The sequence below is a fragment of the Lynx canadensis genome, chromosome B4 (assembly GCF_007474595.2).
Source record: "Lynx canadensis isolate LIC74 chromosome B4, mLynCan4.pri.v2, whole genome shotgun sequence".
NCBI lineage: Eukaryota > Metazoa > Chordata > Mammalia > Carnivora > Felidae > Lynx > Lynx canadensis.
Genome location: NC_044309.1, coordinates 131219329 through 131243574, shown reverse-complemented (window position 1 = coordinate 131243574; position 24246 = coordinate 131219329). Strand labels below are relative to the sequence as shown.

The 24246-nt window shown below is 54.4% G+C and overlaps 1 protein-coding gene across 10 annotated transcripts in view; it reads left to right on the top strand.

Annotated features, from left to right (window-relative positions):
- The window catches only part of PLA2G6 (phospholipase A2 group VI), a 55412-nt gene extending 31837 nt beyond the window's left edge, over positions 1–23575 (top strand). For 9 of the 10 annotated variants that reach the window (XM_030320599.1, XM_030320593.1, XM_030320596.1 and 6 more), the window contains 11 exons: positions 275–457; positions 4684–4792; positions 5992–6156; positions 8052–8130; positions 10856–11019; positions 12600–12750; positions 20100–20236; positions 20627–20781; positions 21920–22087; positions 22514–22587; positions 22798–23575. In XM_030320599.1, the coding sequence (XP_030176459.1) occupies positions 275–457; positions 4684–4792; positions 5992–6156; positions 8052–8130; positions 10856–11019; positions 12600–12750; positions 20100–20236; positions 20627–20781; positions 21920–22087; positions 22514–22587; positions 22798–22942 (1530 nt within the window). In that variant the 3' untranslated portion in view covers positions 22943–23575. The remainder of the gene's footprint in view (positions 1–274; positions 458–4683; positions 4793–5991; positions 6157–8051; positions 8131–10855; positions 11020–12599; positions 12751–20099; positions 20237–20626; positions 20782–21919; positions 22088–22513; positions 22588–22797) is intronic. The other variant, XM_032594036.1, reaches the window with a different exon arrangement.
- The last annotated feature ends 671 nt before the right edge of the window (positions 23576–24246 follow it).

Genomic DNA, 24246 nt, shown 5'->3' with positions numbered 1-24246 from the left:
GGGGTCCCGTTAGTTCCAGGAAAGGACCCGGGAGCTCCTTAAATCAGCCAGCACAAATCAGCTCTTTGTCCTCTAGCGTCCTGCTGATGATGTGGGAGCCAAGATGTAGGGCTACCCCCAGAACTGGGGCCTGCCACCTGAGTTCTTGTTGCTAGTGCTTTCCGGAGGCCCGATACCTGACGCCGCTCAGGGCGGCAGTGGCAGCCCCCAGGTGTCGCCGGCCCCTGCTGCCCTTAGTGACCGCCTCCTTGGGCGCGGACCCTTTCTCCCGCAGATGGCCCGCATGCTGCTGAAGCGGGGCTGCGACGTGAACGGCACCAGCAGCTCGGGGAACACAGCCCTGCATGTGGCCGTGATGCGCAACCGCTTGGACTGTGTCATGGCCTTGCTGACCTACGGGGCCAACGCCAACGCCCGCGGAGAGCACGGCAACACGCCGCTGCACTTGGCCATGTCGGTGAGCCTGCAGGGGTGGGTGGGGGGCTACCCGTCGCTCCCTCCCTTGACACCCTCTTCCTTTCCCCGCCCCTCAGAATCTTCTTACCTGCCTACACTCCATTCAGACCTGCCTTCCCCCTTAGGAACCTTCCGTGTCCCCCTTTCAGCCCAGAGTGTCGTCTCCTTCCTCTATGCCCCTGTCCCTCTGGCTCCCGCGTCCCCCATGTGACAAGTGCATGGTGCGATGGCTCTGGCTACCCGCTGTGGCCTTGGGCAAGTCACATCACGCCTGTCAGCCTCGATTTCCTCATCCGGAAACCGGGGTGTCGGTACTGGCTGCGGAGTGAGCAGTGGATGCTCGGTAACCCCAGGAGGAATGTCCAGACGACACATGTGGTACCTGGCACCAGTGGGCAACCCTCAGGTGTCACTGCTCCTTTCCTGCATCAGGGAAAAATACCCGTCTGCATACTGTTTCTATCTCCTTGGGGAGGCTGTAAGCTCCTGGGAGGCAGGGTCTGCTTGTACATCTCCGTGGCCCATGGTAGGTGTTGGCCGCGGCTTTTGGTTTATTATAGAGCAGAGTTCCCCCCTCCAGTCTGGATAGACAACTAGAGTATGAACATAAGGAATACAGGGAAGGGACTCTTACTACGTTACGGATGTGTGTGTGTTCCCATTCCGTAGCAATACCGTGTATACATAAGTATGTATGTTCAACAGATTTCCAAGTGATGGAGTTGGAGAGGCATCTGGGACTCTAAAAGTAGATTTGGGGCACCTGGGGGGCTCAGATGGTAAAGCATCCGACTTCGGCTCAGGTCATGATCTCACGGTTCGTGGGTTCGAGCCCCGCGTCGGGCTCCGTGCTGACAGCTCAGAGCCTGGAGCCTGCTTCGGATTCTGTGTCTCCCTGTCTCTCTGCCCCTCCCCTGCTCATGCTCTGTCTCTCTCAGTCTCTCAAAAATAAGTAAATGTTAAAAAAATTTTAAAGATGTAGATTTAGGGCAAACTCAAAGACATCCTGTTTTATAGCAAAGGCCATCACTGTGGTAGAGACACTGTTACCCTGGGAGGTGGAAACTGTAAATAAAACCATGGCCATTTTCAGCACTGAATGAGCCATTAGAATGATCTAGTCCATCAGTTCTCAAAATTTTGGGTCTATGTGGTCCCTTTATAGTGTTAAAAATTAATTATTGAAGATCCCAAAGATTTTTTTGTTTATATGGATTTTATCTATCTATATTTATTAGATTGGAGTTTAATCATAAGACATTTTCAAAATATTAATTCACTTACTAAAAAATTTTTTTTAATGTTTATTTTTGAGAGAGGGACAGGGCATGAGTGGGAGAAGGACAGAGAAAGAGGGGGAGGCACAGAATCCCAAGCAGGCTCCAGGCTCTGAGCTGTCAGCACAGGGCCCAACACAGGGTTCGAACTCACGAACTGTGAGATCATGACCTGAGCCGAAGTCAGACGCTTACTGGACTGAGCCACCCAGGTCCCCCTCAAAATATTGATTCATTAAAAAATAACAATTCACCAATCACAAGCTAGCCAAATTAAATAACATTTTTATGCAAAACAACTTTATTTTTCAAAACAAAAAACAATCCAGAAGAGTTGGCATCCTTTTACATCTTTGTGAATCTTTTTAATGCCTGGCCTCAGAGAAGACATACTGAGCCTCCTATCTTCTGCTACATTTATTCTCTTGCAATATGTTGTTGAATATATGTTGGGGGATAAGAAGAAAATCTGGCCTCCCTATGCTATGTTGGAAAAGATACACAGTTGCACCTTTTCAGAGAATCATGGATATTCTTTGATGTTGCACCAAAACTGGACAAGGGTAGTTTCTGACAAGTCAGTTGCAGTGGGCAGAGCAGCCATCTCCAGGAGCTTTTCACACTTTGTTACATTAAACACTTTATTCCACTGGTATCTCTTGCACTTGGCATGGATCTCTTACCCATGCGTAATTTCCTTGGAAAATACCGGTTCGCCATGTATGCGTAGAAACGGCGACCCATTTCATCAGACGCTATCAAAACCCCACATTTGTAAATATCCCCACTGATCTCATCAGAAAAACCTTTCAGTTTGGGGAAGCCGTCAAAGCTGTCAAGCCCACTTGTGGCATATACAAGTTTTCTGGAATTGCCATTTTTGTTTGCAAGCTTGAATTTTGTCGTTGGCACAAAATATCGTCAGATGTTTTTCTTGAAGTGCCAGGCTCACTGCGTTCATTTTTGAGAACACGTCTTCTGGATACCCAAGGCTGAACAATCGCAGTTTGTCAGTCATGGTCTCAAATAAAAATGGTGTTCCCGGGGAAAAAAACGTGCACTTCTGCTCACAACTCCAGCAAATTGCCAACGTGCTTTTCCTCAAGATAACAGTTGTACTCTGGTATGCCACAGAAATGCCCAGGCTTTCTCTCTATCTTACAACACAAGGACACGATGTCAAATCGTAATAAAATTCATTCTTACTGCTTCATGAAGGGCATTCCCTTAATTGGCTGATTTTTAAAAATGTCTTTATTTATCTTTGAGAGAGAGAGAGAGAGAGAGAGAGACAGAGTGCAAGCAGGGGAGGGGCACAGAGAAATGGAGATACAGAATCCAAAGCAGTCTCCAGGTTCTGAGCTGTCAGCACAGAGCCCAACACGGGGCTCGAACTCAGGGACCATGAGATCGTGATCTGAGATGCTTAACCTATTGAGCCACCCAGGCGCCTGTTAATTGGTTGATTTTTTACTGCTAGTGAGTGGCAAAGAAGAACACCACAACGGTGTCACCGTCTTGGTATGGCACTAGGAGCTTTATCCATCATTGTTTTTATGCCATCAGTGCTAAAGTTAACACGATGCAAGAAGCAAACACCATCTTGATAGTCTTATGAAAGCAGGGTTTTTTTTTAATTTATTTTTAGTAATCTCTACGCCCAACCTGGGGCTCAAACTCACAACCCCAAGATCAAGAGCCACACACTCTTCCAACTGAGCCAGCCAGAGGCCCCTGTGAAAACAGTTTGAACCTCACAAACCCTCTAGAGGGCCTCACACGTTCGGTGGGGGGCGGGGGGGGGCACACGTGTCACTTTGAGGACTGCTGACATTCACTGGTTCCCATACCTCAGGAACTTGCAGACCGGCCTCACATTTTTTGGCACGTTGATGTGTCACTTGCACAATTAGTGCTCAATCATTTCTTTAAGTTGGTTTGCTTTTATTAACTTATTTTTATAAAGTTGTTATTTATTTATTTTTTGAGAGAGTGAGAGCACGTGTGTGCACCGGCCAGGAAGGGGCAGAGAGAGAAAGAGGGAGAGAATCCCGAGCAGGCTTAACGCTGTCAGTGCAGAGCCCAATGCTGGGCTCGATCTCACAAACCGTGAGACCATGACCTGAGCTGAAATCAAGAGTCGGCCGCTTAACCCGCTGAGCCGCCCAGGCGCCCCTAAGTTGGCCTGCTTTTCAATCTTACTTAAATTTATTTCAAAGGAGATGGTCTGTCGCCACCGTAAGGGGTAAACCAGTGACACGAAAAGAAGGAAACCAAGATAGAAATGCATAACTAATGACTCAAGCATGCATAATCACCAGTGCCCATATAAATCCTAATGTGCATGAGCCACTATTTGGAAAACTGCATTCTAGACACAAGTCTTCATTCTCCAGGCCAGGAGATCAGGCCCCAGGAAGAGGGAGGTGATAAGACCAGAGCGCGGTCTCCAGGCAGCCAGTTGATTGGCTTGTTCTGGGAAACCACGCCCCACCCTGCCCCGCCCAGCCTCCGATGTTAAATGCACAATGCGCTTTGGAGGCAAGCTGCCCTTGGAGGTTGCCGTCAGGGAGGACGTGTGCCCAGTTACCCCCTCAGAAGTGGCACCCTACACCTGATGGACAAGACAGCCTTCCCTTTCCCCGCTCACCCTTTGCTGCTGCTTCTGGAAGTGATCAGCAGCTGACCCTTCGGTGGCCCCGTGGCCCCTGGGGCGGGGGTCATAGATGCACTGCTTCCTTCCAGGAGCTGGTGGGGCTGGCACCTGGGGTGAGTCACTTCCAGCTTCTGCCTGGGTTATTAAACGGGTGGGGGACCTGAAGGGTTCTAGCACCTTCTGCCGTGCCGTGAGAGGCCCGCCGAGTCGGTAGGCAGAGCGGAAGAGGCTGGCGTCCTTTTTCTCTTCCTTTCCCTGAGCCGTTGGATTTTCCCCTCACTTCATCCCCAACAGAAAGACAACGTGGAGATGATCAAGGCCCTCATTGTGTTTGGGGCAGAGGTGGATACCCCAAATGACCTCGGAGAGACTCCTGCTTTCATAGCTTCCAAGATCAGCAAACGTAAGTGCCCTGCACTCCGGTCCCAGAGTTGGGCGGGGGTGGTGGTGGTGACGCATGCACTGGGGAGGAGGGGTGGTCCCAGCAGCCCGGCACCAGCATCCTGTCCGTACCCACCCCACTTGCTCCCTGCGTAGGGTTTCCAGGAGCACCTGGGAGGCAGAGAGGGGAAGCTTCCTGTGCCCGAGCACAAGGGCCATACCCAGTAGGTGGGACCCTCCAAGGGGCTTGCCAAGCCAGCGTCCTCTTCTGTGCCGCCCTCATCCCACCTCCGGATGCCAGGACTCGGGGGGAGGCAGGTGGGGGAGGCAGTAAGTAATTCCCGGATGGAGCCACTCGCAGGAAGAACGGTGGGTGGATGCATGCCCGCTACACGAGTGTGTGTGCACGCGGGCTTGAGGCACACACTGCATGCTCGCTTGGTGAGCCCTGGCATCAGGGCTGGAGAAAGATCATCCTCAGCAGAAGCCCGGGCCCCCTCGGGGGGTTTCAGGGAGCCGTGGAGGCTGCCGTGGGCGCGCAGGTGACTGTGTGTGCGCACGTGTGTGTGTGCTACTTCCTAAAAACATCCTTTTTAGTTACCCTGTTAGATGAGGGTAAATGCCCACGGACTGGCTCGTCCCTTTCGAGCCCTGGGAGGGACTCGGCATTCGGCAGTTTTGAGAATTGCCGTACGTGCAGCCCCGACACGGGGCGCGATCCCACAAACCACAAGATCATGACATGGGCCCAAATCACGAGTTGGACTCTTAACTGACTGAGCCACCCAGGCGCCCCATTGTCGTGGGTTTTTTTGTTTGTTTGTTTTGTTTTTTACTGTTTTTAAATTTTTGATTTCTGACTGTTCATGGTAGTTTGTAGAGATGTGTGTATGGAGGGGGGAGTCCTGTTTTCTTGACCAGAAGTGAAGGGAAAGAGGGGGACCCCAAATACCCAGACCGGGTAACCTCGACCCCTTTCCAGATTCTGTGGTCAACCTCGGCACCTGCCCTGGGCCCCAGGAAGCTATTGGGCTACAGGTGACTGGAGTCAGCACGCCCTGTCAGGGTGGGGTCAGACCTCCCGGGCGCCCGGTTCCCCCACATACCCAGGCCGCCTGGTAGATGAGAGAGGGGACCGTGTGTGGAAAGGAGGGGCCTCTCACTTGCTTGTTGACATCATTTGTGATCCTGTGCGATCTCCCCTCCCCCAAACCTTACTAGTTGTCACCAGGAAGACGCTCTTAACTCTGCTGAAAAACGTAGGGGCCGACCACCGCCTCCCACTCACCCAAGGGGCCCCCTCGGAGCAGTGTTCCACTGCGACACATCACTCCTTGTTCTCCCAGGAAAGATCTCAGCCCCCACCGATCAGCTTAAACAACCTAGGTAGGCCTCTTTCCTGCCACACTCCCTCCTCTCCAGCTGGTCCCCAGGCACTGGGATCGGAGCAGTCCTGATCCGAAGGAAACGGGGCCCAGGGTAGAAGTTGTTGAAAGGAACGAGGAAGGTTGGGGCAGGATTCGTCAGCCTCTGGAGGCAGCCAGCACCCATGGAGCCCAGAGGCCTGGGGGGAGAGGGGCCCCTGGCTAATGGCCCACAGTCCATTTCTCCTGAGACGATGTCCTGAACATGGTCTCCGGTCTGGGCGTCCCCGTGGCACCTTTGGGGTGAGGACTGTCTCGGCCTCTTGTGCCCTGGGAGCTCAGGGTGGGCGGTGAGGAGTGCTGTTGGGGTCCGGCACCCCTGGCCCTCTGGCTTCAATGAGGAGCGTGTCTGCCATGCTGCTGTATCTCTGTCAGGCCTGGGGCCCGTGTGTCTGTCCCCTGCTGGCCCTTTGGTGACCTACAGGCTTTTGAACAGGGCCAGGCAACCTGCATCTGCCCCTAAGTGACCTTGGTGCCCGTGGAGATGGCCCCCAAGGAGATGGGGTCCCATCTCTGGGCTTTCTGTGGGCTGACCCAGCCACGGCCTAGACCGTGTGAGAGCCGGGTCCCCTGGATAGGGCTGTCGGCAAGCAGTCCTCGGCAAGCTGGCCTTTCTCCCCGCTGCTGTGGAAGCAGACACCAGCACCTGTAGCCTGGATGGCCCAGCCTAGCCAGGAGTCAGGAGAGCAGAGCCCGCGGCCACAGTTTGTCCTTCTGGCTCCTCCTCTCCGCTCCCCTGCCCGTCCCCGTCTAGGACCTGCCCCCCCTCCCAACCCCATCTTTATCTCTCAATTTTACAGGCAGGCAGTCACCCACGCCAGGCTGGATGGTGGGCCTGGGGCGCAGCGTCCGGTGGGTAATGCCCTGGGCCTGGAGGGGCTGCAGAGCCTGCCCAGCCCCGAGTTAGCTGTAGCTCTAGTGGCCTCTTCTCAGCTGCCTGCCCGAACACATGAGCCATCCTTGCCACCCTCCCCCTGGCACTCTGGCCGCTGCCTCTCCTGGCCGGTCTCCGCTTGATTCGCCCACCCTCTGGCCACCCGCTCTGGTGAGGGTAGATACACTGCCTTGCAGCCTGCCTTCCTGCTTTGCTGCTTCTAGACTCTGCACAGTGGTGGGGAGGGCAGTCAGAATCCGATGGCATGGCGGTGCTGGGCCAGGCCCCTGGGGCCGGGCTGCTGGTCAGGAGGGCAGCCAGTCCATCCGGGGGGGGGGGGGGGCGGGCTCGGGCCCAGAGGAGAACATGGGCAGAGGGTGGGTGCGGCTGGTCTGAGAGGCCGCTGAGGAAAGTTCCAGACCTGGGATCAGGACGAGCAGCCTCTGAAGAGTGGTCGGTTATCTCCCTTTGCTCATGGGTTTAAACCGAAAGGAGTGTCCTGACTCACTCCTTTTGGCTAAATGACCTTGGACGAGTTTATGTAGCCTCTTTGAGCCTCATCTGTAAATTGGGAATAAGGATTCTGGTGACGGCGGCTGTCAGCAACTCCACTTGCCCGATGCATGAAAAAGTGCTCTGTGAGCTGGAAACACCGGCCACGGAAGGGGTGCTTGTGCTCTGGGGCTTTGGGAGGAAGGCACCTCGGAGAATCTGGGAGGTGGACGGGCGGGGGTGAGGGATGCTTCCCAGGGCAGGGGGCCACCCTCTGCACTCGAGCCCGTTTCACCCCAAGGGGCCCGTGGCCTCTGGCCCAGCTGTGTCTTGGGACAAAGGGCCCTTCCTGGTGGCAGGGGGCAAGGTGCGCCCCCTAGGGCCAGCAGGGTGAGGGCTCAGCTCCAGATTTGCTCAGGGCCCGTGGGATGGGGGGGGGGGGGGGCTTGGCACCTGCGTGGCCCCAGCCCACTCTGCCCTGTGCCTCGCAGAACTGCAGGACATCATGCATATCTCCCGGGCCCGGAAGCCGCCGTTCATCCTGAGCTCCATGAGGGACGAGAAGCGGACGTAAGTGCGGGAGGGAGGGAGGGGGACCGCATGCACCAGGCCTCTGTTTGGTGCCCTCCGGCAGGCTCGGGGCTGTTGTCTAGTGCATACCACAGCCCTGTGAGGTGGCTTGTGTCCTCTGTAGTTCACAGCCAAGAGACTGGGTGTTCGGAGAGCCTGGGTCTGCTCTCTCATCAGGGACCGTGCAGGCTGTGGGTTACACGATAGAGCTGGCTGCAAGCCTGTCCCGTCCCTCCTGACCTTGTGTTGGTTTGTTGGGGAAGGTCACCCACATCCCCACTGCGATGCTGAGCCTCCTTCCCTCTGGCTCCATCCTGGCCCCTGCCCTGCTTCCCTCCACAGAGCTGGTGGGCCGGATGGACTTCCCGAGCACCTGCTGTACGTCCAGGCCCGTTCTTGGAGGCAGGCCTGCGTGATGGGCACAAAGAGCAGAGGCCTTTGTCCTTGAGGGCGGTCCCTGGGGCCTCAGAAGCGGTGCCTGCCAGCACGGCAAGTTCCCGGCACAAACGTGTGTGGGCTCGACGGCGCTCTGTCTTCCTTTCCGTGATAGAGTTGCTTTCTTTTTTTTTTAATAATTTTTTTTTCAACGTTTTTTTATTTATTTTTGGGACAGAGAGAGACAGAGCATGAACGGGGGAGGGGCAGAGAGAGAGGGAGACACAGAATCAGAAACAGGCTCCAGGCTCTGAGCCATCAGCCCAGAGCCCGACGCGGGGCTCAAACTCACGGACCGCGAGATCGTGACCTGGCTGAAGTCGGACGCCTAACCGACTGCGCCACCCAGGCGCCCCTCGTGATAGAGTTGCTTTCTTGTTCCCCGTTTGCGACTGTCCCACGTCCCTAACAGCTTTCCTAGGGAGGGATTAGGATCCTTGTTTCGCGCAGACAGAACCTGAGTCCCCGGGAGGCGAAGTGCCTTGCTCAAGCTCACACCATGAGTGTCGGAGCAGAGACTCTAGCCCCCCCCCCCCCCCCCCCCCCCCCCCCCCCCCCCCCCCGTCTCCTGAGTTCCTGCCCTTTCTGCTGCCGCAGGCACTCTCCCGGCTGCCTCAGTAGTGCCGGCCCCCGCAGGGCAAGCTCTCAGTCCGCAGACACAGCCCCTGCTCCTAGGGCCAGGCAGTGGCAAGTGATTCTGCCTCCCCTTGCCTGAAGGGTTGGCTTCCCCTTGGGAAGTCCTACTTGTTTCCAAGGCCACCCTGTAACATGCCCCGTGGGGGTGCACCTGCCGCATCAGCATTGTAGTTCTCTGCTCCCACTGAACTTCCTGCATGTACGCGTACATGTGCGTGCACGCGCGCACACACACACACACACACACACACACACACAGCTGCACAGGGGCTGAGGAGGGTAACGTCCCGACCAGTAAGACCAGAGGAGGCAGATTCTCCAGCAGGACTCAGATGGTTTGCAGCAGCCTGAGTACTCTCCCTGGAGGTGGGACTGAGGCGACAATCAGGACACCCCCGTGGGGACCTTCCCACGAAAGGCTGCGAGCCTCGTAGCTCAGCCTTGCTCCCTGTGGGCTGACGTCTCCGTTGTAAGCCCCACATCCTCAGAAGGGTCTCTTGCGTTTTTGCTCTGGCCCCCTGGTCATGGGCCCTGCAGGCCTCCAGTGACGGCCCAGCATCCCCTGCCACACTCTGGGCTTGCTGCGGGGCTGGGCGGCTTGTCCAGAAGAAGGACCCTAGAGGTGGGCCACCCGGGCCTCCTTCGTTCACCGGCTAGTCCATCGGACGCCTCCGGAGTGCACTGGAAAGGCAGCGCTGCGCGGGGCAGGGCAGTCCCTGCCCTTGGAAGCTTCTGTCCCACCCACTGGGGGAGAAAGTGAACGAGGGAAGACCACCTGCTTATGGGAGGGAGCAAGAAAGTGGGTGGAGAAGGAGCCGGCTGAGCCGGAGGGTGCCAATGGCATCAGAGCAGGCTTCTCCGGGCGGTGACATTTACGCTGAGACGGAAGGATGAGGAGACCAGACGGAAGCTTCCTAGTCTGAGCACAGACAGTGGAAGCCTTAGGGCAGGGAGCTGGGCACGGCAGGACCGAGGGAGACGTGTCGGGTCGTGTTGCCCAGCAGGTGACTCGGGAGTCAGCAGACCCTCCCCTTCCCCCATCCCTGTCTGGGTCCGGCCACATCGCTTCCCCATCTCGTGACTTTGGGTGGTCACCTAACCTCTGAGCTTCACTCCTTCCCAGACGTGCACAGGGGTAGCAGGGAGCGTCTGCCTCCAAGGGGTGTGGGACATCTAAGTGAATTCATGCGGGTGAAAGCCCCTCACAGCTCCTGGCACAGAGATGGTGCTTCCTCCCTGCCCCCCTCCTCCCTCTCCACCACCGTTCCTGGCTGCAGGAGAGCCCTTCCCCCAGCCTCGTTTAATTCAGACAGACTTTTCTCAGGCACCTGCTTCCGGTCAGGCCCCCGACTGGGAATCTAGGCCCGACCAAAACCCAGTGGGAGAGACAGACCCAGGTGTCTGCTGAGGTGACACCTGGCCGCTCCCTTCATTGTTCCTGCACTTCCCCCTCCTGAAATACTATATGTTTATTTCCTTACTGACTGCGCTCCCCCTACCTGCCCCCTGCCCCCACACACACCCCTAAAAGCCCAGTAGCACGAGCTCCACAGGGCCTTGTCTCACACAGTCACAGATGCTCAGGGACACGGGCCCACGTAAGGAGCTGGGCTCTAACGGGCCCTCTTCTCTCCCGCTGCTGTCCCCACCACAGCCACGACCACCTGCTCTGCCTGGACGGAGGGGGCGTGAAGGGCCTCGTCATCATCCAGCTCCTCATTGCCATCGAGAAGGCCTCGGGCGTCGCCACCAAGGATCTCTTTGACTGGGTGGCGGGGACCAGCACTGGAGGCATCCTGGCCTTGGCCATTCTGCACAGTGAGGGGGGCCCCGGGGGCGGTGGGGGCAGGGTGTGGGGGGGCGGTTGGGATCCGCCCTCGAATTGGGCTCAGCTTCTTTTCAGAGCTTTGCAAAGAGAGTCACTGGGGACGGGAAGGCCTGTAAGCCCTTTGTGGGGCGGGTAAGGGTGTTGGGGTCTGAGGCTCGAAAGAGAAGGGCTTGGAGGCAGGCTAGGGGCATGGTGCCCTGCCCTCCACGGGGGACAGAACTGGTTGCCTTTCAGTGTAGGAACCATTTTTATGTCAATTGCCTCCACCACTCCTGCCCATAGCCTTGTGAGGCAGGCACCTCAGGGCCTCAAAACCTGCTGAAAGTAAGGAAAACCATCCTGATGGTGGATGGTCTCAGGGAGGAGGAGCCACAGGGCCACAGAATGCCGGAGCCCCGGCCTGCACGTCTCATTTTACCCCCAGAGACGTGAAGGCCCCGGTGGGAGAGGTGACTCAAAGTCACATAGCCCACCCATGGGGTTACTGGGGCTAGGACGGTTCCCTAGACTCTCAGCCCAGCACTTCCCAAGGCCACAGGGCCTTGCACTGCAGCGCCCTGCATACCAGACAGGCTTCTGGGTAGTTCTTGTCTCCACTCAAGCTGGGCTGCCTGTGGGGGGCCCTCCCAGAGCCAGCAACCACCCAGGCAATTGTCCTCTGCCTTGGCATCCCTAACCTGACATCCTTGCCCCAGTGCCTGGCGGATTCCAGGCTCTCCAGGCCCCCTGCCCCCCGCCCATGTCTTGAAGGCACCAGGAGAGGACCTTCTTGTCCCCAGGCAGGGCCTGTGGGTCAGGTGCAGGCTCCAGCTCAGGGAGCCCCAGTCCCCTGGGGGAACCACAGGTACCTGGGTATTCACTGTGTGAAGAGGCCGCGGGCCAGCAGTTCAGAGTGTCAGGGACATGGGGCAGCCTGCTCAGCCGGTGGCTGAGAGCAGCGTCCCATCGAGCTCCTCCGGGACGAGGAGGATTATCAGTCAGTAAACTGCTAGCGTCAGGGGGCCCACATCCCCTCTCTGGTCTCCAGTTCTGCCTCCCATGAGAGCAGAGCTATCTCGGATCTGCCTCTGCTCGGTGGGGCAGGAGGTCCGCGGCGGAGGTTCTGGCCTCCTCCAGAAAGGGTCACTTCCTTCTTTAGACTCCCAGGGGCTATGGGAGAGATTTGAGAAGTCTCATATGGGCAGACCCCCTCCTCTCCGCAGCCCCCTCTGCGCGCACAGCCCAGGTGCGGCCTGCTCCTTCTGGCTGTCCTCAGAGGCCCGCAGGACAGGGCTGGCCCTTCTGTTCTGAGCCACATGAGGTGGCTCTAGATTCAGTTTACAAGCTCTCACACTCTCGGGGCCCTCTCTAAGGAAAATAATACAAAGTTGGGAACACAGAATTAGGCCCAGAGCCGCGGGGCTGCTGAAGGAGGTTTCTGCCTCTGCGGGAAGTTTCCCAGGAGAGGCCCAGGAGCCCAAGCCTGGGTAGTGCCTGAGCCAGTCCGGTCCCCTCCTGCCATCCCCTGCCGGCCACCGTGGTCCTGCGGCTGTCAGGGCGCGGCCCTCGTGTCTCCCCGATGTTGTTCTAGGCAAGTCCATGGCCTACATGCGGAGCGTGTACTTTCGCATGAAGGATGAGGTGTTCCGAGGCTCGCGGCCCTACGAGTCGGGGCCCCTGGAGGAGTTCCTGAAGCGCGAGTTTGGGGAGCACACCAAGATGACCGACGTCAAGAAACCCAAGTAAGGCTCCTCAGCGGGAGCGCTGTGGCTGTGGCCCCGGCTAGGCAGCCGTTCGGCTGTTCCCCCGCGGGGCTGCGGGCTCCCTGTCCTGGTCTGGTTAAAGCTGAGGGGCCGGGGAGGCCAGACGCTTCTTCCCAAGTGAACCGGGGGCTTCTGGAGGACATTGCGGACACCCTCACCCCAGGTGGGAGGGGGTCGCGTCTGGTCCACCATACACTCAGGACCTTTTTGCTGAGCAGGGCTCTGCCCCAGGCATCGCATGTGCGCGGTGGGGGGGTGAAAGGTGCAACCACCGGGCGGAAAGGCTGGTGCGCCATTTGCAGGCTGGTTGGGAGGTAACTGACCTGAAAAGTGACAGCCACGCAGGGCCGCCCGTGCTTGCGAAGTTCCAGAAGAGCCTGCAGCACAGCTCTTTCTTTGTAGTACTCCCCACCCCAGAATTACTTTCTCGTCCGTTTCTTGCCTGTCTCCCCGCCAGGCTAGAGCTCCCTGAGGCGGAAACATGGCCGTGTGTTTCTTCTGCACCCCCAGCATCTGGCAGAGTGCCTGCCCCAGAGCAGGGCATTGAGAAGTGTTCATGAGCTGACTGACTGTCAGAGAGAGAGAGAGAGAGAGAGAGAGAGAGAGACAACGAACTGAGGGCCTGAGGGCAAGGTGGTCACGGGGGCTTCCTGGAGGAAGTAACATATCAGCAAGGCCCTAGAAATTTAGGGAGGATTTCTTTTCATAATAAAGCTTTTTTTCTTTTTTCTTTTTCTTTTTTTCCACTTAAGAATAATACCTAGTCTTTTAACAAAATCTGGCAAATACAGAAAGTAAGAAGGAGGAAAATCTCATCCACGTAGTAAAACCCAAAAGATAACTGTTTTTGTTTTTTATTTATTTATTTATTTATTTATTTATTTATTTATTTATTTTAAATCTTACTTAGTTTGAGAGACAGAGCAGAGGAGGGGCAGAGAGAGAGGGGGAGAGAGAAAATCCCAGGCAGGCTCTGTGCTGTCAGCGCGGAGCCCGATGCAGGGCTCCATCTCACCAACTGTGACATCATGACCTGAGCCAAGACCGAGAGTCAGGCAGTTAACCGACTGAGCCACCCAGGCGCCCCTTAAAGATAACTGGTTTTTAAAAAAAATTTTTTTTAATGTTTTTATTTATTTTTGAGACGGAGAGAGACAGAGCATGAGCAGGGGAGGGGCAGAGAGAGAGGGAGACTCAGAATCCGAAGCAGGCCCCAGGCTCTGAGCCGTCAGTACAGAGCCGGCCGCGGGGCTCGAACTCACAAACCGTGAGATCACGACCTGAGCTGAAGTCAGACGCTTAACCGACTAAGCCACTCAGGCTCCCCAAAGATAACTTTTTAAAACATTTTTATATATTTTATCCTAGACATTTTTGCTCTTTTTTCTTATGGTGAAATAGAACATTTAGAAAAGTACATAAACCAGTTCAGTGAATAATTACAAAGCAAACACCCACGTAACCACCAGCCAAGTCCAAAAGCCCTTTGAGCACATCCCCAGCCCCATCACAACCCCTGCCCTGCCGCTTGGGGGCGCTGTCCTCCTGACTGCTGTCATGTGGATTTTCTGTACAATTTCACCGCCTGTGACTGCAGCCCTGAACAGCGTGGTTTCCGTCTTGCCTGTCTCTGGGCTTGGACGGACGCATTTTATGTTCTCGCTTCCCTCCGTCCATGCCGCATTTTGTCAGCGTGGCCCCCGCTGCTGGGCGAAGCTGTGTTGCATTCATTTCCATTGCCGTGGGGGACTCCCCTGGGCGGCGATGCCCAGTTTGCTTCTCCCAGTATCTTCCGTCAACCTTTCGGTTGTTTCCACTTTGGACCTCTGGGGAGGAGTCCTGCAGCGAACACCTCCGGACCTGACTTCTGACCCACAACTGTGCATGTCTCCGCCTGTCAGAAAATGCATGGCTTCAGCTCATAGATTCGGACCAACTCTTTTTTTCAAAGTGCGGTTTCTGTTTTCTCTCTCATTAAGCCATGTTTGGGAGTTTCTGTTGCTCTGCATTCTTGTTTATGTTTGGTTGTTATCAAACGTTTTTATCTTTACAAATCCGGGGGGGGGGGGGGGGGGGTGAAAGGTGGTGTCTCCATGTGGCCTGAATTTTCATTTTCCTGATTTACCGTGGAGATTGAACACGTTTGTATATGTTTAGAGGTTGTTTGTGTTCCTCTTTTGTAAAGTTCCTGTTCAGATGTTTTGCCTATTTTTGGTAAAATGGGGTTGTGGGATTTGGGGGTTAAGAGGCTTCTATGTATGTATGTATGTATCTATCTATTTTTAAGTAATCTCCACTCCCAATGTGGGACTCAAACCCACATCCCTGAGGGGTTAAGAAGCTTCTTAATGATTTATCTTAGAGAACATGAGCAGGGGAGACGGGCAAAAGGAAAGAGAAAGAATTGCAGGCTCCACGCTCAGTGTGGAGCCTGATGGCGGGGCTCGATCCCGTGACCCTGGGATCATGACCTGAGCCAAAATCAAGAGTGGGACACTCAACCGACTGAGCCACCTAGGTGTCCCAGTGATATTTATATCCTAAAAACTAGTCCTTTGATGGGTATATAGATGTGAAATCTTGTATATAGATTTGAAATCTTTTCTCCCACTCTGTGGCTTGACCTTTCATTCTCTTTACAGCGTTTTGTTGATGAGTGGATTTTTTTTTAAGTTTATTTGTTTATTTTGAGAGAGAGAGGGAGAGCATGAGCAGGGGAGGGGCTGAGAGAGAGAGAGAGAGAGAGAGAGAGAGAATTTCAAGCAGAATCTGAGCGGCCAGGGCTGAGCCTGATGCAGGAGTCAAACTCACAAACCACGAGATCATGACCTGAGCCCAAATCAAGAGTTGGACGCTTAACTGAGCCACCCTGGTGCCCCTGATGAATGGATGTTCGTAATGTGGTAGAATTTATAAATGTTTTTCTTTTTATGGCTAGTGCTTTTTATGTCTGTTCAAGAACCCTTCCTTGGGGCGCCTGGGTGGCTCAGTCGGTTGAGCGTCCGACTTCGGCTCAGGTCATGATCTTGTGGTCTGTGAGTTCGAGCCCCGCATCGGGCTCTGTGCTGACAGCTCAGAGCCTGGAGCCTGCTTCAGATTCTGTGTCTCCTTCTTTCTCTGACTCTCACCTGTTCATGCTCTGTCTCTCTCTGTCTCAAAAATAAATAAACATTAAAAAAAAAAGATTCTCTTTCTCTCTCCCTCTGCCCCTCTTTCCCACTCACATGTGCACTCTGTCTCTAAAATAAAAAAATAATAATAATACAATAAAATGAAATAAGTGTCCAAATCTGCCATATCCTTAAGAATTCTTTGTCCACTTCTTTTATCGATTATTGAGAGAGACATGTTGAAATCTCCTACTCTGGGAACTTGCCCTTTTGCCCTTTAGTGCTGTCAATTTTTCTTTTAATATTTTGACACAATGCTATTAAGTGCATGTATATTTAAATTTTTGTGTATTTTTCTAGTGACTGGGATCTTTTATTATTATGGAGCAGCTCTCTTTACCTCTAGGAATGCTTTTTGCTTTAAAGCCTGTTTTGTCCTGATACTAATACAGTGACATCAGCTTTCTTTGGTTATATTTGTGTGGTAGATCTGTACTCACCCTCTAATTCAAACTTCTTTGAATCCTTCTGTTTTAGAGATATCTTTTGTACTTTTACTTGTAATCTTTTACTCTTTGTTCTTATCTAGAGCATTTAGTCCATTTATAGGCTTTAAATGCATAGTAATATATTGATTTAAGTCAACTAGTTAAGTCTGATTTAGTTGATTGACTTGACTATCAGAAAGTTCATGTGGTTAATCTAATAGTTTATATGGCTGGTCCATTTTTATTTATATGATTACTGATATATTTGGGATGATATGTGCCATCCTATTTTGTTCTCCATTTCTTTTCTCTTTCTTACCTTCTTTTAGAATTGCTGAATAATTTTGATCATTATATTCCTCCCCCCCATAGTTTCAAGTTTGTGAACTCATTTCTTTTTTTGTTAGTGAATACTTTACTTATGAAAGCCTAAATTTAATTGATACCATTACCCTCCCCTCAGATAATCAAGGATTTTAAAATAATTTAATTCCATCTTGTTTTTTTTAAGCATCACAAGACATTATTACTAGCTTTTGAAGTTGGTTTTCATTTAGATTTACCCTTTAGACTTACCCAGTAGTGTGCTGGTAAACCAGATCTCTGGGGGGAAAAAGTCCTGATTTATAGTGTTCACTAATTCCCATGGCATGAACACTCCCACCATGGCCAATTTCAAGTTACCAACCATTTAATAACCACCTTGTGGGATTTAGCAATAGGTTCTTACAAGCCAGTATGAGCTGGCTTCTGCACACCATTGGCTCTGTGTGTGTGTGTGTGTGTGTGTGTGTGTGTGTGTGTATGCATTTGTGTGTGTGTATTACATCTTTGCTCTACAGTGTTTCTTGCATCTCAAACTTCCATCTGTGACCACTTTCCTTCTGCCTGATATGAATTACTTCCAGTTTAACCTGCATGGTATTTATTAGGCTTGAATCTTTGGATTGTTTCCTTTCTTCAGTTCTGGAATCCTGAGTTGTTATCTCTTCAACCCTTGCCTCTTCCTAATTTTCTCTCTCCTCTCCTTGTGGAACTACAATTAAACATGTGCTAGACCTTTTCTGTCTTCTGTTTCTATTAATTTCTCCTGTATATTCTGTCATTCTGTCTCTCTGTGTTACATCCCAGACAATTTCTTCTTACCTGTTTTCCAATTCACTAATTCTCTCTGTAGCTTTATCTAATTTTCCATTTAACCTATCCATTGATTTTTTAAAATTCTATTGCTTTTTTATTTTTTAATTCTAGAAGTTCTCTTTGGTTCTTCTTCAGTTCTTCTGGGTCATTACTGATAGTTTCCTATTCCTTGGTGATTTTATCACACTTGCCTTTGATGTTTTTAAACATTGTAGGCATAGCTGTTTTATCATCTGTGTTCAAGGACTCAAATATCTGCAGTCTTTATAGGTATATTTTACTGTTTATGTTGGTTTATACTGGTTTTTATTTATGATGTTTTATTTCATTGTGTGTCCTCCCCTCCCTTTTTTACTGTGTGGTGTTCCTTAGTGTTGAAATATAATATGACTAGATTCTATGAGGCCTAGAATGCAAGTATCTCCCTCCAGATTGTTTTGTGTTGTCTCTTCCAGGTACTAGGTACCCTACCATCTAATGCCACTATAACTAAATTCTTGACATAAAGTTTGGGGACTTCCCCGAGGTGATATGAATTTAAACCACAAATCTGCAGGAGGATTAGCTTGTGGTTATACATTTTCAGGAATTTCTCTCTCTCTCTCTCTCTCTCTCTCTTATCCAATGCCAAAGCAACTTTCTTCACAGGCTCTGGGGTGGGAAAGGGGCAGATTTATTTCTGGCTCACCCCTACCCAAGAGTGTAGTCCTTTGGGGTCCCAGCCTAATGTGGGGGTCTCCCATTAGACCCTGAAATTTTGGTGGGCCCTGGGCTTTGACTTTTGTCTCCCAAGTCCCATGAAGCCATCAAAACTGAAACTCAAATGTACTGAGTTTGGTATCTGCCTCAGGTCAAACCTAGGTCTAGGCTTCACTTACCTCTCTGGATTTTTGCTTATCCTCAGAGCTTACCCTGGTATTTCCTTTCTGTCTTGTCAGGTCTCCTGTGTTTTATTTTTACTCTTTTTTTTAATGTTTATTTTTGAGAGAGAGAGCATGGGGAGGGACAGAGAGACAGGGACAGAGGATCTAAAGTGGGCTCCGTGCTGACAACAGACAGCCCAATGCAGGGCTTGAACCCGGGAGCGGCAAGATCATGACCTGAGTCGAAGTCAGATGCTCAGCCGACTGAGCCACCCAGGAACCCCTAAGGGGATTTTTAAAAGTAATTTTTCCAGCATTTCACTTTTTGTTCAGTGGGGAGGTTGTTCAAATAAGCTTCCCACAGTATTCCCAGAAATGAAAAACTAGTATATTTTTCCTATGCAGAGGCAGAGTTTTTGTTCCCTTTCCTGTGTGTTGTTGTTGTTGTTTTTACAGCATAACAAACGTATTTCTTTGTTAGTCGGCTGGCACGATTTGGAGTGGGTGCAAAACATTTACTTACCCCTTCTCTTGCTAGTTTATTTTTTTTAAGTTTATTTTTTTTTAAATTTTTTTTCTTAATGTTTTTATTTATTTTTGAGACAGAGAGAGACAGAGCATGAGCAGGGAAGGGGCAGAGAGAGAGGGAGACACAGAATCGGAAGCAGGCTCCAGGCTCCGAGCCATCAGCACAGAGCCCGATACGGGGCTCGAACTCACTGACTGTGAGATTATGACCTGAGCCGAAGTCGGACGCTCAACCGACTGAGCCACCCAGGCGCCCAAGTTTATTTTTTTTTTTTTTAGTAATCACTATGCCCAACATGGGGCTCGAACTCATGACCCTGAGATCAAAAGCTGCACGGTCCTCCGGCTGAGCCAGCCAGGTGCCTCAGACCGGGCCGTTTTTTACTGTAATAATTACACTGCAACCAGTAGCTTTTTGCAAGAAGCTCTCACTGTAGCTCAGATTATTCCTTTGGGATAGATTTTCCAAAATGGAATTCTCAGATCAAAGAGCCAGGATATTTGTAAGATCTTAGTACACATTAGCTTCCCAGGGGGCTATGCCAGTCCGCACTCCCTGCACTATTTAAGGATGCTTGTCTTGTCTGACACAAGTAAGAGTCTTCTTTAATAGATTATAGACTCACACGGTGGAACGTTGAAGAGGTTATCAAAGGTGACACGGTGAGAAGTCTCCTCCCACTACTGTCTGTGAGCTGTAGCCACCGAGCTGTCCCCGGCCCTAGAGGCAGCTCATCGCTCCTAGGTTCCGCTCATGGGTCCTTCTGACCAAGCCAATAGGCACGTCAATTTGGGGGGTTTCGTTTTCAAATAAATGGTGGCATAGGACGCGCACTGGTCTAACCCTTACTTTTCGCACTTAACTGTCAACCTTGATGCTCACGGCCTGTCAGCGCGTCAAGTGCTTCCTCAGTCGTTCTGCAGTGACACAGACCCCACGGAGTAGGGGAGCCGCGATGCATCGGCCCATCCCGTTGGTGGACCTTTCAGCTGCTTCCAGTGGTTTACTCTGTCCACCGATGCCGCTGTTGACCGCTTTGCGTGTGTCCGTGAGAATGTCTTAGGATGAGCTCCCAGAACTAGGACCGATGGGTCCAAGGATGAGGCCTTCAGTGATTCGGACGCAGACGGCCAACGTGGGTTTTCAGGGGGTGGGTAAGTCAGGGACTTCAGCTGTCTTGCCCTTCGTGTCTCTCCAGGGTGATGCTGACGGGGACGCTGTCTGACCGGCAGCCTGCTGAGCTTCACCTCTTCCGGAATTACGAGGCTCCGGAGTGTGTACGGGAACCTCGTTTCAGCCAGAATATTAACCTGAAGCCTCCGACTCAGCCCTCAGGTGAAAACCATGTTGGCTGCATCCGTGGGAAACAGTCGGCCCAAGAGGCCGCGGGGTGGTGGGTGGGAGTCGTAGGCTTGCTGCTGGGCACCCCCAGCCCACCACCATCCCTCACACTGCCCCGAGTCTTTATCGGCTGAGGCCAGGCCGCACCGGGGCGCTCTCCAGTCTCAGGCTGGAGGAGGCCCCCGGAGGTCCTCAGCTGCACCCTGCCTTGCACCGGGACGGCGGGGCCAGAGAGCATGGCCTGCGGGTCCTGCTTCAGAAGAGTCCCCAGCCTCTCCACCTCTCCCTACAGACCCGCACACGCACAGGCACGTGCACCCTGGGACTGCATGGGTTTGTACCGGTCCCTCGTGCCACTGGGCCACCCTCTTCCCTCACCCCCAGAGCAGCTGGTGTGGCGAGCTGCCCGGAGCAGTGGGGCGGCCCCCACCTACTTCCGGCCCAACGGGCGCTTCCTGGACGGCGGGCTGCTGGCCAACAATCCCACGCTGGACGCCATGACCGAGATCCATGAGTACAACCAGGACATGATCCGCAAGGTGAGAGCGCCGCGGGTCAGAGGGGCTGGACGTGACCGTCCACCGTAGCCACCCCTGTTTCAGCAAATCTTACTAAGGACGGACTCCTAGGAGACCAGATGGCACTTATTTTCGTGCTCATTCGTGGGTGCCCTTCATCTCACGCTCGAACTTGCTTGATCTCACGCTTGAACTTGCTTGATGGGCCGTGTCTGCCCAGAGCTCTGTGCTAATCAGAGGGATTCTGAGGCCCAATCTGCACCGAGTGGTGAAGGGCGGCTAGTGGGCAGCAGGCAGAGTGGTCCATGCCTGCCGTGGTGCTGGCTGCCCTGCCCAGCCTGGGGACACGCGCTTGCCCTGTGTAAGCAGGGCTATCTATAAACAAGGATACGCCCCTCCAGGGGTTTGGGGTGCTGAGATAGCGGACCACGCAGGAGCCCAGGAGGAGGATAGCCTGTGCTGGGAGACCTGGGGGCTTGCAAAGGGCCCGTGGAGGAGACCTCTAGGGAGGAGACCGTGCAGAGTCCGTGACCCAGAGGAACAGAAGTGGGCCTTAGCCCTTAGCGCAGAGGCGGGGCTAGGCCCGTGTGTTACCAGCAGAGGTGCTGAGACGTGGGCTCAGGCCTCGGAGCCAGATGGCCTCAGGGTCTGGGCCCTGGCTCTGCCTGTCTTCGCTCCGGCCACTGCATGGGGGATGGGTGGTACCGGCATGGGGACTGTCATGAGGCGTCCGTGTGCTTTTGTGTAAAATGTTTAGGACGGTGCCTGACCCCTAGTGTGCCATATCCTTGCCGGCTGTGGTTCTCACTGTGGTCATCAGGAAGCCCAGGACGCAGCCCCTGGGTGACACAACAGGGGTGGTGGTCCGAGAGGCAGGCGCCCTCTAGTGGCCAGACCGGGAAGGGCAGGCTTCCTTGGAGGAGGAAGGGCTCAAAGATTTGGATGGGGAGGGTCATGGGTCATCCTCTGTCTGAGTCGCCTCCTACTGCAGATGAGGACCTTGGATGGCGGGGAGACTTGTCAAGGTTGCCCAGCATGTTGGAAGCGGAGCTTGTTGGGGAGCAGAAGAGAGGACAGCACAGGCTCTGGTTCTGCCACCTGGGGAAGGGTCCGCCGGTGGGCAGATCCCCTCCAACTACCCCTGTCCTGTCCCCAACAGGGCCAGGAAGGCAAGGTGAAGAAGCTCTCCATCGTGGTCTCTCTGGGGACAGGGAGGTCCCCACAGGTGCCCGTGACCTGTGTGGACGTATTCCGTCCCAGCAACCCCTGGGAACTGGCCAAGACTGTTTTTGGGGCCAAGGAACTGGGCAAGATGGTGGTGGACTGTGTGAGTATGGGCCCCTCCCCGTGTCCTCTCCCCTCTGGATCTCAGCCCCCTGGGACCCGGGGCGTCAGGGAGGCTCCGTTGAACCTCTTTAGCCGGCCCAGGGGAGGGGGTTCCTGATTCAGTCTCAGTGCTGGCAGGGACCCTTAGTGGCCACCTACACCTGGGGCTTTCAAACACAGCCCCGTGCGGAAGCCCAGGATATCAGACGGACAAAAGCCTGTCCCCCTGACCCCGGTCAGGGGCTGCTGAACCACCTGAGAAAACCTCAGACCGCGCCCCTGTGTGACACAGCTGGGACAGTCACTGCGGCCCAGGCAGGGGGACTCTGCCGAGGAACGGCTAAGCCAGACTAGAACCTGGGGGTCCCTGGGCAGGTGCTGTGGGTACAGCTTGTGTAGGACGCTCACAGAGACTGCTTCTTGCCAGTGCACGGATCCGGATGGGCGGGCCGTGGACCGGGCCCGGGCCTGGTGTGAGATGGTCGGCATCCAGTACTTCAGGTGAGGCCTCAGCTTCGGCTCCTGAACCTAGGCCCCAGCCCCGTGTCCCGGCCTGGCCAGACCCAGTGAACTAACCCACCCAGCCCTTGGTGTGGATGTCCCCTCTCCCCACGCGGCTGCTCCGTGCCCCAAGCCCTCCCCAGTCCTAGCTCTCGTCCCCAACCCAAGCCGAGCCTCGTGGGGTGACCCCCTCCTCCTTGACCCGGACAGATTGAACCCCCAGCTGGGGACTGACATCATGCTGGATGAGGTCAGCGACACAGTGCTGGTCAATGCCCTGTGGGAGACGGAGGTCTATATTTATGAGCACCGAGAACAGTTCCAGAAGCTCATTCAGCTGCTGCTGTCACCGTGAGGCCGCTGGGCACCCCCCGCCACCCCATCCCACCCACCCAGCCCTTGATGGAGAGGCCAGGTGACATCTAACCAGCGCGCCACTGGGCAGAGCTGGGCCTCGGCGGCTCTGCATCTCCAGACCAGACAGACCAGGCCTCAGAGGGCACTGGGCTTCCTGCCTGAGGCTGGTCCTGGGTCCTGCCCACACCGTCCCCGCCTTCTGGCACTTTTTGTCATTCCAGGCTTAGAAATCCTAGAGCCTCACTGGGGCCCTCTCCCTGATGGCCAAGGACAACTGACGCTTGGGCCCCCAGCCCTGTTAGCTCAGACACCAGGCGTTCTCCCAGGTCCCCTGGCGGAGGGGGGATGCCAAGACCCCTTCCACTCTCTGTCCTCTTCCCTGGGGTGGGGGGCTTGGAGAAACAGGCCTTTGCCCACCCATCAGCAGGGGAAACCCAAGCCCCGCCGACTCTGCCCTCAACACACATGCAGCCGCCTGCACCCCTCGGAACTGCCCCACCCTGCGAGCTCCCCTCAGCTCTCAAAGGTCACTTCTGTGACTTCGGTTATTCCTCCCGACCCGAGGTGGTTGATGGGTGGGGCGGGGATCCAGAGCCTGCCCTTAACTGAAATAAACGGTTTGATTCAAGCTCACCTGTGTTGTGTGCACTGTGCTCAGAGTCCCCCAGGGCCCCGCACCCACCAGCTCCCTTCAGCCTTGACTGTCCTCTTCCTGTGCCCCCTTGGATGAATGCTGTTTCCCGGGCTCCCCTGGGGATACTACTTCTCTGCTCCAGGCCCCCCCAAATCAGGCCGTGAGGGTGTTCAGAGGCGGCAGCTAAGTCCACTTGCCCACGGTGAGGGGTGAGGACGAGCCCCAGTTGCCGGGGCAGGCAGGGGATGAGACCCAGAAAGGGCAGGGGGCTTGGGCACGGTCACACGGCCAGCGCGGAGGGACAAGGTCTGGCCCGGGTCTGTGTGGCTCTGGGGCTTGTGGTACCGCCTCTCCAGCATGAGAGGGGCTGGGCAGGCTTTGGCAGATGTGGGATCCTCAGCCCTTGAAGTGCGGGTGTGAGCGGCTTGGGGTAGAGAAGAGGCCAGAGAACGGCGATGCCCAGTGGTACGTTTGGCCTCAGGGGCTGGGTCTGTCGGGGAGGGTTCTGGGGGAGGGCACCCCCGCAGCTCCGGCCCCTCTAACTTGGACGGGGCCCAATGTGGGCAGGCGGGAGGGCGGGGGTCCCCCCATAGCCAGGGGTCCCTGCGGGGCCTGGGGAAAGCCCGGCCTGGAGGAGGAGGTGACCTAAGAGAACGGCCCATCCACGC